General features: G+C 38.1%; 1 protein-coding gene across 5 annotated transcripts in view; it reads right to left on the reverse strand.

The window, feature by feature from the left end:
* The window catches only part of bcas3 (BCAS3 microtubule associated cell migration factor), a 224,824-nt gene that overhangs the window by 168,603 nt on the left and 39,166 nt on the right, over positions 1–17,055 (reverse strand). For all 5 annotated transcript variants that reach the window (XM_059514290.1, XM_059514289.1, XM_059514288.1 and 2 more), the window contains exons 14-15: positions 9,066–9,199; positions 2,085–2,349 (exon numbers count right to left, since the gene is read on the reverse strand). In XM_059514290.1, coding sequence (XP_059370273.1) covers positions 2,085–2,349; positions 9,066–9,199 — 399 coding nt within the window. The remainder of the gene's footprint in view (positions 1–2,084; positions 2,350–9,065; positions 9,200–17,055) is intronic.

Here is a 17,055-nt window from a genome sequence, read left to right on the forward strand (position 1 = left end):
CGGAAAAGGATTTAAAAGTGTGACAACCACAAAAACAATTTTGCTGATTTTACGCTGATGTAAAGTGTAGTTTCCTAGAGAAGGAAAACACAGAAAATTGTATTTATTTGTTGAAATAATATTGTCTTTATATTGTTTAGCAAATCAACAAGTGCAACAGTTTGGGCCAGGTAAGATTTTTTTTATATACTTTTTTTTTTACCTATATATATTTTTTTAAATACTTTAATTCAGCAAAGATTAATCAAAACTGACAGTAAAAACTTACATAAAAAAAGATAACCATTCCAAAAAAAAGCTGTCCTTTTGAAGAAAAAAATACACTGCGTCATTATTTACACAAAAATATTAATCAGCACAACTGTTTTCAACATTAACAATAATAACAAATGTTTCTTGAACATGTTTCTTGAACGTTTCTTGAAATCAGCATATTAGAATGATTTATGAAGGTTTGTGTGACTGATAAAAATTCAGCTTTATCATCAATGGAATAAATAACATTTTAAATTATGTTAAAACAGAAACGGTCACAACAACCTTCAAATAAATACAGCTAATTTTGAATGTATGAAATTTCAATCAATTAAAATAATTAAGAAATTATTTTATTGCAATTCAGTTTATTAAACAAATGTGTCATTAGCAAAACAAATGTTAAGGAAAGTGTGATTGTAGTGCACTGAAATATAATGTTTAAGAATATAATAAGAGAACAAGAAAGAAAAACTGAATGTCTGGTTTGAAAATAAAGCAAACATCTCCAGCAGGATATGTGAGTGGCTCAAGCATTCCAGCTCCAAGTATGAGCCCATAGGAGAGGCCCTCAGGGAGCACGGAAAAGTGCAGACCACTTTGTCTCCCTTTCTCCCCCACACCGTTTCATCTTAATTCAAAAGCCACATCCTGCTATCCTCCCATCTTTTGGCTTAAGGAATTATGGAATGATCCTTGAGGTTATAAAATCCGGACAGTCCAAGGTTTGCCTCTAAGGCATACGAGCTGCCTCAGACTTCTGTTTCTTAGATTCCTCCATCCTGTTCCCAGTACAAAAAAATGTCACCTCAGAAGCCTGTTGTCAAAGTATCTCATCGGGCTGAAGCTGACAGGACTAATTGTTGACAGGTGCTTCTAATGCCTGGCTTTGAAAAGTGAGTCTGATTTACGAAAGGGCTTCTGAGGCCCACTTTCATGGCTGCTGGTAACCATCCCTACACGGGACGCCAAACATTCCGGCCATGTGATGTCACAACTTTGCTCAACTCAAAGTGAAAAAAAGGTATTTATATTGTTTTTAAGACTGTCAAATGTCACTCAAATTAATTATATGATTATATACAGTTTTTTTTGCATGAGGAGTCTGACAACAGCCAGTGCTCCACACATTGAGATCTGACCTCATCATCATCAAATCTTTCTGGAATAACTTGAAGAAACCTCCCTACAGGTGGAGCAGCAGTCAAATAGATTATTTTAATGCTTAGACCTGTATTCAGATATGGATAAAAGCAGAATCTAAAAATATTAAAGGAATATATAATAGTAAATTATATTTATATAGTCCATAACATTTCAGTTTTAACTTAAAAAATGTGGTGATGTTGAAAATCAGCAAGAAGCAATGCAGTAGTCAAACAGATTATTTTGGCACATTATTCTGAGGCTTATAAATTGTATATAAAAAAATATTTTTTTTAAACTTTAATTTAGTAAACTTTTTTTGAAGCGTCAGTATAGTGTCAAAAGGCGCAATCACAAGGTCTGGTAGGGAGAATCAAGTAACCCCTGAATGGCCAGGATCTACTTACTCCATTTCAAATTAACTTGGTGAAAATTAATTCAAGAACATAAACGTATGAAAAATGTCAATATTACCTATTTGAATTTCTATTTAATTCAATATGTTACTAAAAATACATTAAACATAGTCCAGAGTAATTAAATAAAAATTGATAATTTTCCATCTCAGTAGGTTTTCAACAGATCAACTACTAACTTACTAACTTGTTACTAACTTATGAATGATTGCAGAAGCGCAAGAGGTGCATAATGTTTCCCCCCCAAAAAAACAAGTGTTTGCTAACCATGCAGTGGTGATCCAGATGGGCTACTAGAGAGGCCAGGAATGGGGCTACACCGGCCTCCCTGTTTGCTGCTCAGCTCTTGCTCGATCTCCTCCAGTCCGGCACTCTTCTGGAAACGGCTCATGCGATTGACCACACGTGGAGACATGTGCGTGCGTGCACATGGCGCTCCACCGTACGGATTGATGGGAAAGACATGAGAGGTACCTCGAAGAGTACTGATCACCACCCAGCGGCAGTCATGGCTGAAGCAGATGTCCTGCACCTAGAGCAAGGGTAAGAAAACACAAAGGAAAGAAGCTCAAAACCAGCTTTCAGATTTGAGTTGGTTCAGATTTGAAAATGAACAATCACCATTCAAATGTATGAAATCACCATAACAGGAGTGTAGGGTCTTGAGTAAACTGTATGAACAATCCAGTAATGCCTTTCCTTCAAAATAAGGCTTAAAGTCAGAATGTAACAGGAGGTAGCAGAGGACATTATTATTCTTTGCTTGGTTGGAACAGCAGCTAGGCTAATTTTGTTTTCTCTATTTGCTTTTCTGTTTGTGCCATGGGATGACTGAACACCTGAGAAGAGATGATGCCAACCCCTCCAAGGACCTCAGATGACGATAACCCTGAACCAACATACAAAACTACCAAATTTTTCTACTAGTTTGATCACAAGTTCTAATCGTTGCAGTTAATAGTGTTCACCGTTTGTATGAATACATGTTAGTAACTAATTGCATGATTTTTACTGTGCATTCCTGCTAAATGGATATCACCTTGTCAGTCACCACTGATAAACTACTCCTAAATGTAAGGTAGAAACTTTCTTTTTCTTTGAATCTGCTTTGTTTGCAACGATTTGTATCATGAAAGGCACTATACAATGATGATTTGAAACATGAATTTAATTGAATTGAACTGGGCCATACATTCAAGTTAAACATTATCAAAGGAAAGAAATGTAGTGTGGACTTGGTTCTATCCATTGGTTGTTGATTGGATGAAAGTATATCTGAAAGCAAGCTTTCAGTCGAAGAAGAGGACTAATTTATTGGAGAAGTCTGCACCACACTGACAGAGTAATATTTTAATTAAAATTACTAGGATAAATACATATATATATATATATTATTGCATTTTAAAATAACAGTTTTCTATTTTAATATAAATTAAAATATAATTTATTGCTGTGAAGCAAAGATGAATTCTAAGCATCATTACTCCAGTCTGCAGTGTCACATGATCCTTCAGAAATCATTCTAATATGATGATGTTATCAATGATAGAAACAGTTGTGCTGCTATATATATGATAAATACAGTGTGTTTATTCAAAATAGAAATTTGTTACAATATAATATTACTACTCATTTTATTAATACTTTTATTCCGCAAGGATGTGTTAGATAGTAGGGGTGTAACGGTACGCAAAAATCACGGTTCGGTACGTACCTCGGTTTTAAAGTCACGGTTGGGTTCATTTTCGGTACAGTAAGGGAAAGAAATGCAAACATTAAACTGCAGGTTGTTTATTACTATAAACTTTTTTTCAACAATTTGTTTACACTTTTTTAAAATACTTTTTAATAAAATATATAATAAAAAAAGAATAGGAAATAAAATACTGCTGCAAAGTTCTCCTCTAAATAAAATACTCTCAGTCTCAAACCAATATCATATAATAAAATATAATGAAAAATATAAATAAATAACTGTGATTGCAGTGCAGCATCAACAGTTTCAGTTTTGAGACCTGCTCAGATTTCGTTATAGTGTTGGCCCGATCGGAATTAAGAGCAAAGGTCTGTTTAAATGCCGACGGGAGCTGCGTTTGAATTACAATCGTTTCTTTCCTAGTTGTAGTGATGTTCACACTCGCGTGATGCCTTTTGAAAACCTTAGGCCGGTGACACACTGGCATATTGCACCTGTCAAACATAGTCTATTTTTGCCGTCAATACTGTTGACGGTGTCCTTTATCAGTAGGCTCTATATTTATGCTCAACGTGAAGTATAGATATTGTTGTCGTGAAGACAAGATCCTGGTCGCGCCAGTGGCGCGTCAGGCACGATTCTGGTGTGTAAAGACACAGAAAACGCGAAGCAGCCATGACGCAACTGACACGCAGCAGAAACGCCACGCTCACGCCATGCAGCCAGTGTGTCGCCTGCCTTAGAATCAGCTGCAATGCTGGATTTGAGCTGAACGCGGAGACTTCCGCCACTTAATATGTTCGTTTGGAAACACGAAAATGTATATGTTCCGCACACAAAATATTGCATTCGGTAATTTCGGTACACACGTGCACCGTACCGAAAGCCCTGTACTAAAACGGTCCGGTATGAATACACGTACCGTTACACCCCTATTAGATAGTGATAGTAAAGACTTATATTGTTAGAAAAGATTTCTATTTTGAATAAATGCTGTTCTTTTTAATTATTTATTCATCAAAGAATTAAAAAAAAAGTTTCACAGGTTCCAAAAAATAAAACATTAAGCAGCACAGCAGTTTCAGCACTGATAATAAATCAGCATATTATAATGATTTCTGAAGGATCATGTGTCACTAAAAGACTGGAGTAATTGCTGATGAAAATTCAGCTTTGCTTCAGAGAAATTATATTTAAAAATATTTTAAAATAGAAAACCAATACTAGAAATTGCAACAATATTTCATAATATAAAATTTTTAAGGCTTGATGAGCAAAAGAGACTCCATTAAAAATCTTACTGATCCCAAACTTTTGAATGGCGGTGTACATATTAAAACATGTATGCATGGATGAATGAATCATTGACAATAATATCACTAAAATACTTTTAAGTTTAATTTAATGCCAGCTTTAACTAATGCAACCTGAATTCTGTTTGAATTTTCTCTAGTGCTAGTCATAAGAAAGTTTCTGGCAAAGATAAACAGATAAAATCTCTAAAAAATGTGTTACGAAACACTTGAGGGCAATGAGAAAGAGGTATTGGTAATCACACCTAGGCAATGGGAAGTGGTTTCGGAACCTATCACCAGATCTTGAGTAATGGCATGAAAAACCTGAATATCTAACCTGGCTTTTGTATTTATAAATATATTAAAATAAATGAACTATGAAACTGTAACAGTGTCTCCTATGCTTCTTGTGTTTACCACTCTTATGTTCAGTCTAGGCTATTTTTAAATTGTTGGTCTGTGTATGTATGCATCAGATGGGTAGAAACACGCTGTTTTTTCAGCATCTTGCTTCATGAGCATGGTTTTACATGACAGAGTCTTGAAATCCTTTTCTGTTTTTGAATACAAGAACATGCCCTGTGTGAATGAAGCTCTAAGATTTGATGGTAGACCTTCTCCAAGACACTTGGCTTTACCATACAGCAATCTGCCATCAGCAAGATTCAGCTAATGGCTTTTTTACAGCACTTTTTATGGATAGCCATCAGCTACTGGAATGCAGCTGTCTGGAGATCTGTCTGATTCTAGATCATTCTGCTCTATCTGTCTCAGATCAGGCTCTTGCTGAATACGCCAACTCAGAGATGAGCAAATGAATTAAGATCAATGACCATTTCCTGTTTGGGGATGACGCCACTGCAGAGATTTTCACCTGGAGGTGTAAAAATAAGATTTAGGTGACCAAAGACAAGGACTGAGATCTATAAATTGGTTAATCAGACAAAAATCAAATGGGCTGTTTGTTCAGTCATGTGCTGCTCAGAACAGCTAAAACAGTGTATGGCTTCAGGCAACACAGCCTGGTGGGTTATTTACCTTCATGCACACTAAGGTCAGTCCAGAGCAGGCTGGAAGTCAGTACAAGCAAAGTCAATCAGGCAGCCAGATAAGGCCGGGTGCCTGCGTCCGCCCACAAGGCATTATCACTCCTTTTATTTGTTCTGCTCAAGATAATGCGTCTTGGAGGGTGCTTGCTTTCTGCAGTTTGTGCTGTTTACAATGCCAGATCAAAGCCAACGCATGGACAGGCAGCAAACCTGGCATGAGCCGGTGACAGATTAACCACCTTTCTCATCTCAGCGGAGCTGCGGGCCACCTCGGCCCTGTGCTCACAGAGGAGGGAAAATGAGAATGTTTTACACGCTCAGTTCCAGCTCTTTGCCATGCCTGGAGGTGCTGGGTAAAGCAATCACACCTTCAATATAAGGAGCAGGAACGAGAAGAACTTAAACTTCACCCACGGGCCAGTAACCAGCCTGCAGTCCGGCCTTTTTCACCTGGCTCAGTGCATTTGAAGGGTAAAGGGACAAAGAGAATTGGGAAAACATAAAAACATTAATAAATAAGCGCAATAGGAGTTAAAAATGACAAGTCTTTCTTATAGACATAACGTTTGACTGTGTTTCAGTTACATGGCACTCATAGGCGAATAACGTACAGTTTTTATTCCACTGCAGTGTTAATATTTGTCATGTAATGAAGGATTTAAATTGGGAGAAATATGTCTGGCATGCTTTTAGACATCGAACGTGTCAGGGAAACTGCGTGAGTGTGAGTCTACGAACTAGAGCAGAGATCAGGTTTGTGTGCATATCCAAACATGACACTGGCTGAGTAAGTAAGGGTCTAGGCCCTTTCGGAATAAATATTAGTTCTACTTAAGCAAATAAAACCTTACGATTTGCCAACTGAAGGAGATATTGTGGTGGAACAGCTGCAAGGCTAAATGGATGAAACAGCATTTAGGAGAGAGGAAAACTAAATCACTACAGTTATTTCCCAAACTGATTTGTGCAATAACCCAATAGATCACAAAAGTAAATTAAACTTTAAAGCACCCAGATAGATTACCATGGCTTGGCAGATGCTAATGATCAGATCATGTCCTTAGATGTCCGCTTCAACTATTCAACCTGAGTAACATTACATAAATACAAAAAAGCATGTGGATTTGACCATCTTGTATTGGTTTAAAACAATAACATACATAAACAAAAATAAATAATTAAATGGATTGAAGAATGATCAATATGCTTGATCAAATATATTTTGAGGCCACTGGACATTGCCTTAACCTAACTAGTAACTAGGGGTGGTCCGATCACGATCGGCCGATCGTTAATGCGCATCTCGTCAGTAAAGCCGGTTCTCTAATCAGCGGTAAATTCCCTCAGGTGCGTGATTTCACATAGAGCAGCTGTTACTACACAGAGCCGTTGTTAACTGAGAAGTTGCTCAAATAAATGCTGAAAATGAATGTGGATTTGCACAGCTTGTCAGTTAACAACGGCTCTGTGTAGTAACAGCTGCTCTATGTGAAATCACATACCTGATGGAATTTACCGCTGATTAGAGAACCGGCTTTACTGACGAGATGCGCATAATGATTGGCCGATCGTGATCGGAGCACCCCTACTAGTAACCAAGTATACAAAATATTAATATACAATAATTATAATAATATTATTTTAAAAATATTAAAAAGACTTAATACAGTAAATAAATATAAAATAATTTTTTTACTATTAAAGTGAAAAATAAAAAATAAAAAAAAATTATATACAGATAAAATCAATCTAAAGAATAAAAAAAAAAAAAAAAAAAAATGTGGGGTTTCAAATCATGTGACTTCAATAGAGATGTGCTATTACTTTTCCAAGCAATCAAAACTGCCAGGTGATACTAACGATTCTAGTTTTCACAGCAGTATAGAAGCAATTGTGTTCTAGTTGTAAATTGTAAACTATATTTTAAGTTGTGTTTAAATGTGGCAAAAATGGATGGACAAATTAAAAAGATCAATTCTGTTTCAAATAACGCCAATAGTTGTTCTAAATTCGTAATTTATAAAGCTGGGATGAAATGGGAAAATTCCGGAGCCTATGTTCAGTTCTGCAAAGGGCCTATTCCCAGGGATTAAAGAGAGAGTGGTGTAAAGTCACAAGCGCGACCATATTGTCCCAGTGGGAATGTCCTCTCGTCCAGGACCTCATAGCCTAAGATATGGTAGATGTTACAAGCCCCAAGCTTGACCCCAAGGTGCAAGAGTAAAAGCTCCGGTCAGGAACACAATCTAAGCTCTCACGAGCAGTCTGAGGTATTTTTAGCAACTTTTCTCTTTTTTTGCAGCCTTGGTGATTGAAAACACATTGGCAACACTAATAGTTTCAGGTCATCGGATTCCAGAGTGTTGAAAACTGAACATGGGAGCCACAGGGGAGGAAGTTTTAGAATAAGCAAAGACTAACTGCTGAGAGCACAAATATCTCACATGGATCCACGTAAATGTGTTTTGAACTGGGGGCAAAAGTTCTCCAGGTACAAAAAAATGAATGCGCTGTGAATATGGAAAATCCTTGATGCTCTTAACCTTTAGTTGGTGGACAGTTGAACAGTAACTAGATCTTCAGATTGCAGTTACACTCATTTTTTCATGTATACTGCTGTAACAAGGGACTATGTATCTCATAGTCATGTTTAAGATCAATCAGATGGGTCATACCCACACTATTTGTCTAACATACACTTGCCTACATACTACAAAAAAGCCTGAGACAGAAGTACTGTGTTCTGGAGCTCAGTGGTACCAAGTCTTATGTCTCTTGACAGTATTTAGATAACATGCAGGGATTCACAGACGATGAAAAGCATGTTCAAATTGCACATTTCCAGAGCCATGCAAGCACAGGCAACCGTAAACAGTTGTGGGTGGCCCACAAAGACTTTAAATGATTATGCTAATGATTAAAAGAGTCCGGAAAGGCAATATTTCATCTCAATAACTCCCCCGAAAACAGCCTGAGTGTACATAGGCATGTGCGTGTGAGCAAAGGATGGAACAAGGAGCTTTGAAGTTTGAATTAATATCCCACACTATCCATGTATTACTTGAATGCAAGACTGTTTCTTTTTGTTGTTGATACATCTTCCATTTGGAGGATACAAGTTTATGAGTTTGTTCCATAACAAACTCTGCTAAAGGACAGAGCTGAAAGTAAAGCTTTTATGTAAATGTGTGTACATGTGTGTTCTTACCTTAGCCTCAGTCTCTCCTCTGTGAAGCGTGTATAGATGATGAACTGCACTCTGGGAAGATGCCCATGGGTGAGTCAAGATTTGGAAAACGTGGAAGTCATGGCCAAGGGTGTCTGCAGTCACCAGTAACATACCTGTAGATCAGAAAAAGAAAAGTGCCATTATATTTCACCGTAGTGCACCATCTTAGCACAACTAAAGTATTTGTGAAATAGTGAGTGATAAATTGAGGGCTGTGATTAATTTTTAAAAAAGTGACATAACTAATCACAGTTTTCTGAGATTAACTGCAATTTATTTCAATGATAATATAAAAAATCTAAAGTTTCGGAGCATCATGATTAAAGGCACATACTTAAGAAAATATAGCAATAGGAATTGGGATAAAACCTTAGCACAGCCTCAGGAAATTGAAGAATTATCATTTATATACAAGTGGAAAATAATATAATGCTGGATTAATATGGATCATTCAAAGCAACCAATGCAGCATTTATTTCCTGAGGCAACGGAAATGTTTCTCCATGCTTTTTAAGTCTCCAACCCTTGTTACATTTTCTTGGGGTTTACCATGTGGATTTGAGAACTGGTGATGGGATAAAACTTAATTCAGTCTTTCTGAATTGTGGCCTAGTGATAGTCCATGTTCATCTATCAATGAAAGTGGCAGGAAGTGCCACTCTAAAAAAAAAAAAAAAATATATATATATATATATATATATATATATATATATATATATATATATATATAAAAATCTCATTTAAACATTTACTTGCTTAAGAGCACCAATTCTGGGCTTATACTGAGAAGAGCATACTGCAAGTCAAAAACGATGGCACCCAGACTGGCGTCAAGTACTGAGCATTTCATGAGACACGTTTACATGGTTGTAAAGGGTAATCGTATTTCACTGCAATTTGTGTTCTAGAATTAACTGCATGCCAAGATCTTCCCTCAGCTGTTCGGGCCAAAGAGTATATGGATCTGTTTTAAACACAACCGCAGGAGAACCCAAGTGGAACCTCTGATGACAGGGCCTCTCATTTTCCCACTTTCATGTGAAGTTCGTGAAACTACAGAAAGTATAAGTTCTTACTGTAAACAACACACTTACTAAACCACACTAGAAAAAAAAAAAACCCTGAAGTGAACCTTCATGGCAACGCAATGCCGCATACAACTTATTCCTAAAAACAGTGTGACAGCTCTACAGGCTATTTTCCACACACATGAAAGTCTGGTCACTACCGCTTTGGAAAGTTTCTCCAACACTACGATTAAGATGGATTTAGCCGCTGGCTCTCGATCTCACTGCTGTAATTTAGGATGACAATAATTAGTGAATTTCCAATGCTGAATCTCTAATGCCGAGTTCACAAAGGGGTCTGATTTGTGGCAAGCATTTATTGGGTGGTCTGACAAATCTAAAAAGGAGGATATCGTCCGAAGATCAGATGAAGTCCCGCACACATGAGAATGGAACAGCGCCCGTTCTAGATGAGCTCATCTGTCCTATTTCTGCCCACGATATTTTCATTTTCACACTTAGGAATAGCATCTGCTTTAGGTGTGGCTTTGCCATCTCATTGAGCAGTAAGACAGGAAGCAGGGGGATGGGTTGTGGCAGAAAAGGAAGGGTCATGCTGAGATTGTGCCTATGAAAAAGAAAAACAGAGTCGGCCAGTGAATTAGACAGCGGTTAGCTATTTATGTTGTATCAGAAGACTAAACCAAGTTACGGCCTGGCCATAAACTAACCCACGCCCCAAATGAGGTGCCAAGCCACAAGAAGCATTTGCGTCAACTGGGAATACATGGAAGAGAGTGCCTTCTAATTATAGAGGCTACAAACGGAAGCGCAGAGTGATTAGGAGTTTAGGCGCTGCGGTATGTTTATCTGGGAGCTTCCTCTCCCTCACCCCGCCGCCCAGCCGCTCTCGCGCTCACCCTGGCTTTGACAGATGAGGCTTGGCCAGCTTGTTGGGACACAAGTTTGCTGATGGTACACTCTGTTCTCCAAAAGCCAGTGGAGAATGGAAACCGAGCGATGGGGCTTTTGTGGCCTCGTTGAAATACAGGGCCTCGCGACGAGGCGTCAGTTGGTTAGCCTGTGGGAAGCTAAATTAAAAAGAGAGCTTCTCTGTGCTGGTAAGCAGCCATAAAATTTCAGGAACCTGAGATGTTAAAGCAATTTTTGACACATCCTATTTATAACATCTCAATGTCAAGGCAAGAGAGTAATTTATGTCTTTTAATGAGAAATTATGTGAGTAAATGGGGGTTTCGTGTATTTGAGCTACCCAAAAAAACAATGAACCAAGCTGTATAATACATAATGGGAAATGCCGTATTCAAAAAGCATCAGTGTCTAATTCTGTGGCTGAACATAATGGCTGATAAATAATGTCCCAACAAAGTCTTGATTCCCACTCTAACTGTATATAAATATATGTATATATACATAATGTATATAAAAAAAACCTCATGCACTACATTTTTGGAATACTTAACAAATTTTTGTTTACTTCGAAATGGTGCCCAGTAAAACAAAAACAAAAAAAAACACAAAAACAAAGTTTTATTGTGTTTGTCGATTTGTATTTCACAACTTCTAAAGTTGAAAGTCATCAAAAGCAGTTTACTTCTGCAAGTTAGGTTGGCCTGCATTTATATGAACTGCGAAACATTGCAGACATAAAGTAACCCAGATTATCCTTTCAAGCAGGTTTGGCTGTTTCTCGCTAAAAGGCATCCCAAACAAAATGGAATTCGACACCAAAAATTGAAGAGTAATTCTTCATACTTGCATTCATCATTTTGTTGTTCTCCCCTTAACAAGTCTTTAAACACAAAACATCTGCGAAACCTCCTCACAGCCATGTTTTATTTCAAAAGTGTCTTAGCCATTCTCCCCGACCAACTCGATGATCTCAGCAGCACGACAAGCAGAGGCCTCCAACTTGGCAAAGTCCGTAAACTGAAACAAAAGTATCCCTTTCAAATTAACAACACTCGTCTAAGACCTTTGAAAAAGAGGAAATCTCAAATTATAAACATGTGGATAAACCTTTAAAGAGCGGACGCTGGGAATCGGTGCGCTCTAATACCGCAGACACGAACTTTATGCAAAGAAAAAAAAAGAACAAATAAACACATCAATCACAGCATTTTGTCCTTGTGGCTGCCCACATTAGTTGTAAAAGCACGACCGTGCGTGCATGTGTGTTTGTGGTCCTTTGTTAGTCCATTGGACGGCCTCCTCTCCTGTCATGCTGCACTTGTGGAGGTGTTTATGAAAGCTGTGGAACACACACACAGGGTTGCACATCTCACATCAAAGCCGCCCACTCAAGCCTGGAGCGAGCAACACTCACTTAGTCCGGAGGCCACCCTCACTCCAACCATCAGATAACAGTACTAAGGAGAGGAGGAGACCGGCATGGGTCAACATGCAGTCAATAACTTGTTAATCTTTTACAGACTAAGTGAGAACTTCTAAAAGCTGGGCTGTTTGATCCAGCCTGGAGGCGGCTCGTGTTTGTGTGTGTGTGGAGTCGAGGACAGGGTGGCAGATTGGGGCCTGGCGCAGTGACTGTGCAATGTCTCGCGGTGAGCCGGGCAGATGTAATGCCGTCTCCAGTTTCCACTTCTCTGGCCGGCAGGGATGACTGCTGCGGATTCCAGAAGGGGCTTGTGAGCACGTCTCACAGCTTCGTATGGCCAGGGACACTGTTTATCTAGGCATGTTGGTACCAAGGATATGCTCTTCAAGCATGGTACACTGCTCATGTGGGCATGCTGGCTTGGAGAGGCACTCAGTGCTCTTAGCTACGAAACCACATCCACAATTCAATTGAGAGCTCTGAGGAAGGGAGGGGAAAAAAGTAGGCGGGAGGAGGAAAAATGTGCCCACGGTTCATTTGATCCACATTCAAGTGTAACGAAGGAGAATGTTTATGTATTTGCTTTACAGCCAAACCACCTGTAAGCGCTTGAATATTAATAGATCATAAAGGCCTTTTTCTCAGCAGGAGGCAATCATTACTTTAATACAACACTTCAACGAAATTCGCCTTCTAGAGAATCGGCGTAACCAAGGTGACCACGAGGTCACGTCCATTAAGGAAGGATGGATGTGGAGGTTATCACTAGGCTCACACGGAATCTGCAAACTTTTTTATTCATGTTTCCTGAGCTGTTTTTGGAGGAAATTCTGTCTAAGGCATCAGACTTTCCCGGGATAAGTTGTGTGTGTGTGTGTGTGTGTGTGTGTATATATATATATATACATACACATACACACACACACACATATGTTGTTGGGAAGGTTACTTTGCAAATGTAATAGGTTACAGATTACAAGTTACTTTATTTAAAATGTAACAAAGTAGTGTAACGATTTCAATTATTTTATTAAATGTTGATTATTTCTGATTACTTTTTAAAATTTCTAATGAATGTTTTTAACTGTTAATCATTTTCAAACATTTTATGTGTCAGACTTTAAAAATCCTTCATCACTTGAATTAAGATTCTAAAAATGTAATTTTAAAGCACTGGACACACTTTTTAAAAAAAAACTGGAATACATTTCTATCATTCGCCATTGTGGCAACTCTTAGACAGTTTGTAGCCTCAAGCTTTCAGCGTTGCGCTGAAAATTCAAATTAGAACAAATCAAAAGCATCAAAATAGCAACACTTTACTAAATGCCCTTAAAATGGCAGAAGGCATCATGCACATCAAAAATAGGCAAAGCAACATAAATTTGACAGAAAATATTCAAATGTAATCATTAACCATTGTAATCATTAACATTTTCAGAAGAAACTGTTAATTTAATTACAATTTTTTTTTTCTCAGTAACTAATAGATTAGTTACATTTACTTTGAAATTAAATTACATAATCCCATTACCGGTACATGTAACTACTTACTCCCCAAAACTATATATTTATAAGAGATGAAGATGATTTCCATATATGTGCGGCTACTGAGTTTTGGAGTTAATAAAAGTTGCCCACGACAAATTTCTTGGTCTTTAGTAAATTATTTTGTATGATTAGACATACTCAATATTATTTACACCAGTCTGATTACCATTCTCACAATACGCCGTAGTCCAAATGGCAACATTAAATACGATGCAAAAATAAATAAAATTTTTATTGCATGTGGCATTTGCCAAGTGTTAATTGTGAACACTGCCTTGTTATCCTCAGCTAACAATTTATACAGCCATGAAATCACTCTCCTAGGTTCTTGTTGTGGATATGTCTATGGCCACAAAATGCAGTTGATGCTTGACAGCAGTACAAATCTATTTTACGCTCAGCGGTGAAAAAACACAGTCTCCTTAAAAAGCTTAGTCAGCCTAAAACAGGCCTTTGTGTGATTTTTGAAAGCCCCAAATAAATGAGCTAAACCGCAATCTCTAGATAAGAGTCTGACTGCAGAAAGGAGGAGTATGGAAAGAGAGTAATCCTTTCTCAGGAAACAGACAGTCGCTATAATCTCTTTCCATTTCATCGCTATCCTTTATTTTAAAGGTTTCTGTTAGCTAATTAATCCTCTGAAACATTTACCACAGCAAATACGATTCCACAATTCTTTATACTGCGCTTTCATTTTAATGCCCTTAATTTGGGGGATGACCTTAGGATTTTCTCAGGACAATGGATCATTCATTGCAGCTGAGGTGTTTGGAAAACTAATGTTGGATGTTCCTTGGGAATCTGGTGGAACTTTTGGAGACTAAAGCCAATCGGCCAACCAAACTAATTCAACTGCTAAAAAGCCTCTAAGCGTAAAAGCATAAAGCTGTCAGCAAAAATGTGGTCCACACAGGCAATCCTTCCTACAAAAACAAGCTAGAAACTAGAGGTGAAGAAGAGAAGTAACTCTTCTCAGGTCAAGAGGAATGGAAGGGGGATCAGGGAGGATGTTTCCATTGAAGCCTTGAAACCAATGCGTCTAAGGTTTAACAACTATAAAACTGAGGTAAAGACTTCACAAGACACTGCTTTTACCGCCTTTTGAAAACACCATTAAAAAACAGCCATGAGACAACTTCTAGTTTGTTTGTTGGACAGTTAGTATGTCTGGAAATGCAATTTTCAACACTGTAGCTTAACTGACTTTTTTTATTAAATGAAAGAAAAAAATGAATTGTCACAGTCATAGTTTGTTGGTTAACATGTTTGTTCATCCTTGCTTGAAGACTATTAAAATGTCAACTCCTCACTTTATTTTAATAAAATAAAATAAAGAATTAAAATAAGATTTAAACAAAACGAGGAGTGTCCAGGGATTTTAACAGCTATTTTGCAGAATTTCTATATATATGGGGGAAAAATATCTGAAAGATGGACAAAAATAAAAAATAAAAGAAATTGAAAAAAATATATACGCACATCATCAGATTTCATAATGCCATTATAAAATAGAGCTCATGCTCCAGGCAAATTCCACTAATGTCCTGCTCTTCACTTGCAATGTGCATTAAAAGGCGACATCTCAGCCTGGGCCTTTAATCCCTGCTGACTGTCCCACTGTGCTCAGGCACGGCACAAAATGGAATGTGATACATGGTCACAGCCCCGTTAAAACACACACACACACACACACACACACACACACACACACACACACACACACACACACACACACACACGCGCACACACACGCACAGACGCACACACACACACAGACAAGTGTGTGTGAATCTTACAAAATGATAGTCTCTAAACTCCACAAACAAGCTTTTTCAATGAAGCATATGAGTTCAGATCCATCCTTAATTGCTACCTCTGCAAGAAGACATGGCTTATTACAAACTCAAGGAAAAACAGAACTGCATATTACGTCGTTATGTCGCTGTCACCATTAAAAAAAAGTTTAAAAAAATAAATCTCTTAAAGATGTCTTTTTTTTTTTTTTTTTTTTTTTTTTTACATCATAACCTTTTTTTATTCAGCTTTCCTATATATTTTGTTTTCTAGACAACACGAATCTAAAATCTAAAACATTCCAGCTGGGTGTTTGTAAGTGACTCATGGGAGTGGGTGCTAGAAAGGCCACATCCGCAACAGACAAACAGGCACTTCAGATCACCCTTCCCCTTTAAGAACCCGCAAGCAAACACTTGCCAGGATGAACTGAGCTAAACAAGAGCAGATTCCTTGATGCTTATCAGTTCCGTGATTGAGCGGAATTACAGTGAGTCTCATGGGCCGTGAGACCTGTCCACCCTTGCACTGCACGCGACCGTACCCTCACACCAATCGCTCACTGTTATCGATTAAGACCAGTTTAGCGACATTTAAACTTTGTAGAAACATCCTCAAATGGAAGAAGAGACAGCAGAAGAGGACAAGGAGTGAAAAACAGATACTCTGGCTAAAGTGAGTCCTGCACGCTGCTTTTCGGAGCAGCATCCTTTAATTATGCGCCTATGAATAGAAGCTCCAACACCACAGCACAAGCGCCAGCTACCCAAACTGGCCAACATTTTCTACCCTCGCCTTTCTGTTTTTCATCCAACACACACTGTTGAGTTGGATTTCTTACATAAGTGCTTTAGATTTTTTTTTTTTTTGTGGAGGTTTGCACGTTCCAGTCAATGTCAAGTCGCCACATTGTTTCTTTTCAAGTCTGCCTTTTCCCTTTCTGAAATCAAAACCGTCCGGATGGAGCTGCGGTCATCCCTGTGGCCAGAGTGACACTTTCAACTGTGGCTTCAACATAGTTAAGTTTGGACAAGTCAGGCTAGGCGGACGAGGCTAAACTTCTCATTTAAAAGAATCAAGCCGCCGTTCACGTTCCTTCACAGTGCTGAGGAGGCATTTCTTGCGAATCTCAAAGAGCTGGTTTTGATCATGTGTTAATGATGTCAGGAACGTAAATTACAGCATGCATGTGAACACCAGTCTCGGGGAACCTTGTTAGTCAGCAGCATATCTAGAGGCTTTTTTTTGTATCGAGGACTAC

Source organism: Carassius carassius, chromosome 28 (assembly GCF_963082965.1).
Source record: "Carassius carassius chromosome 28, fCarCar2.1, whole genome shotgun sequence".
Taxonomy (NCBI): Eukaryota; Metazoa; Chordata; class Actinopteri; order Cypriniformes; family Cyprinidae; genus Carassius; species Carassius carassius.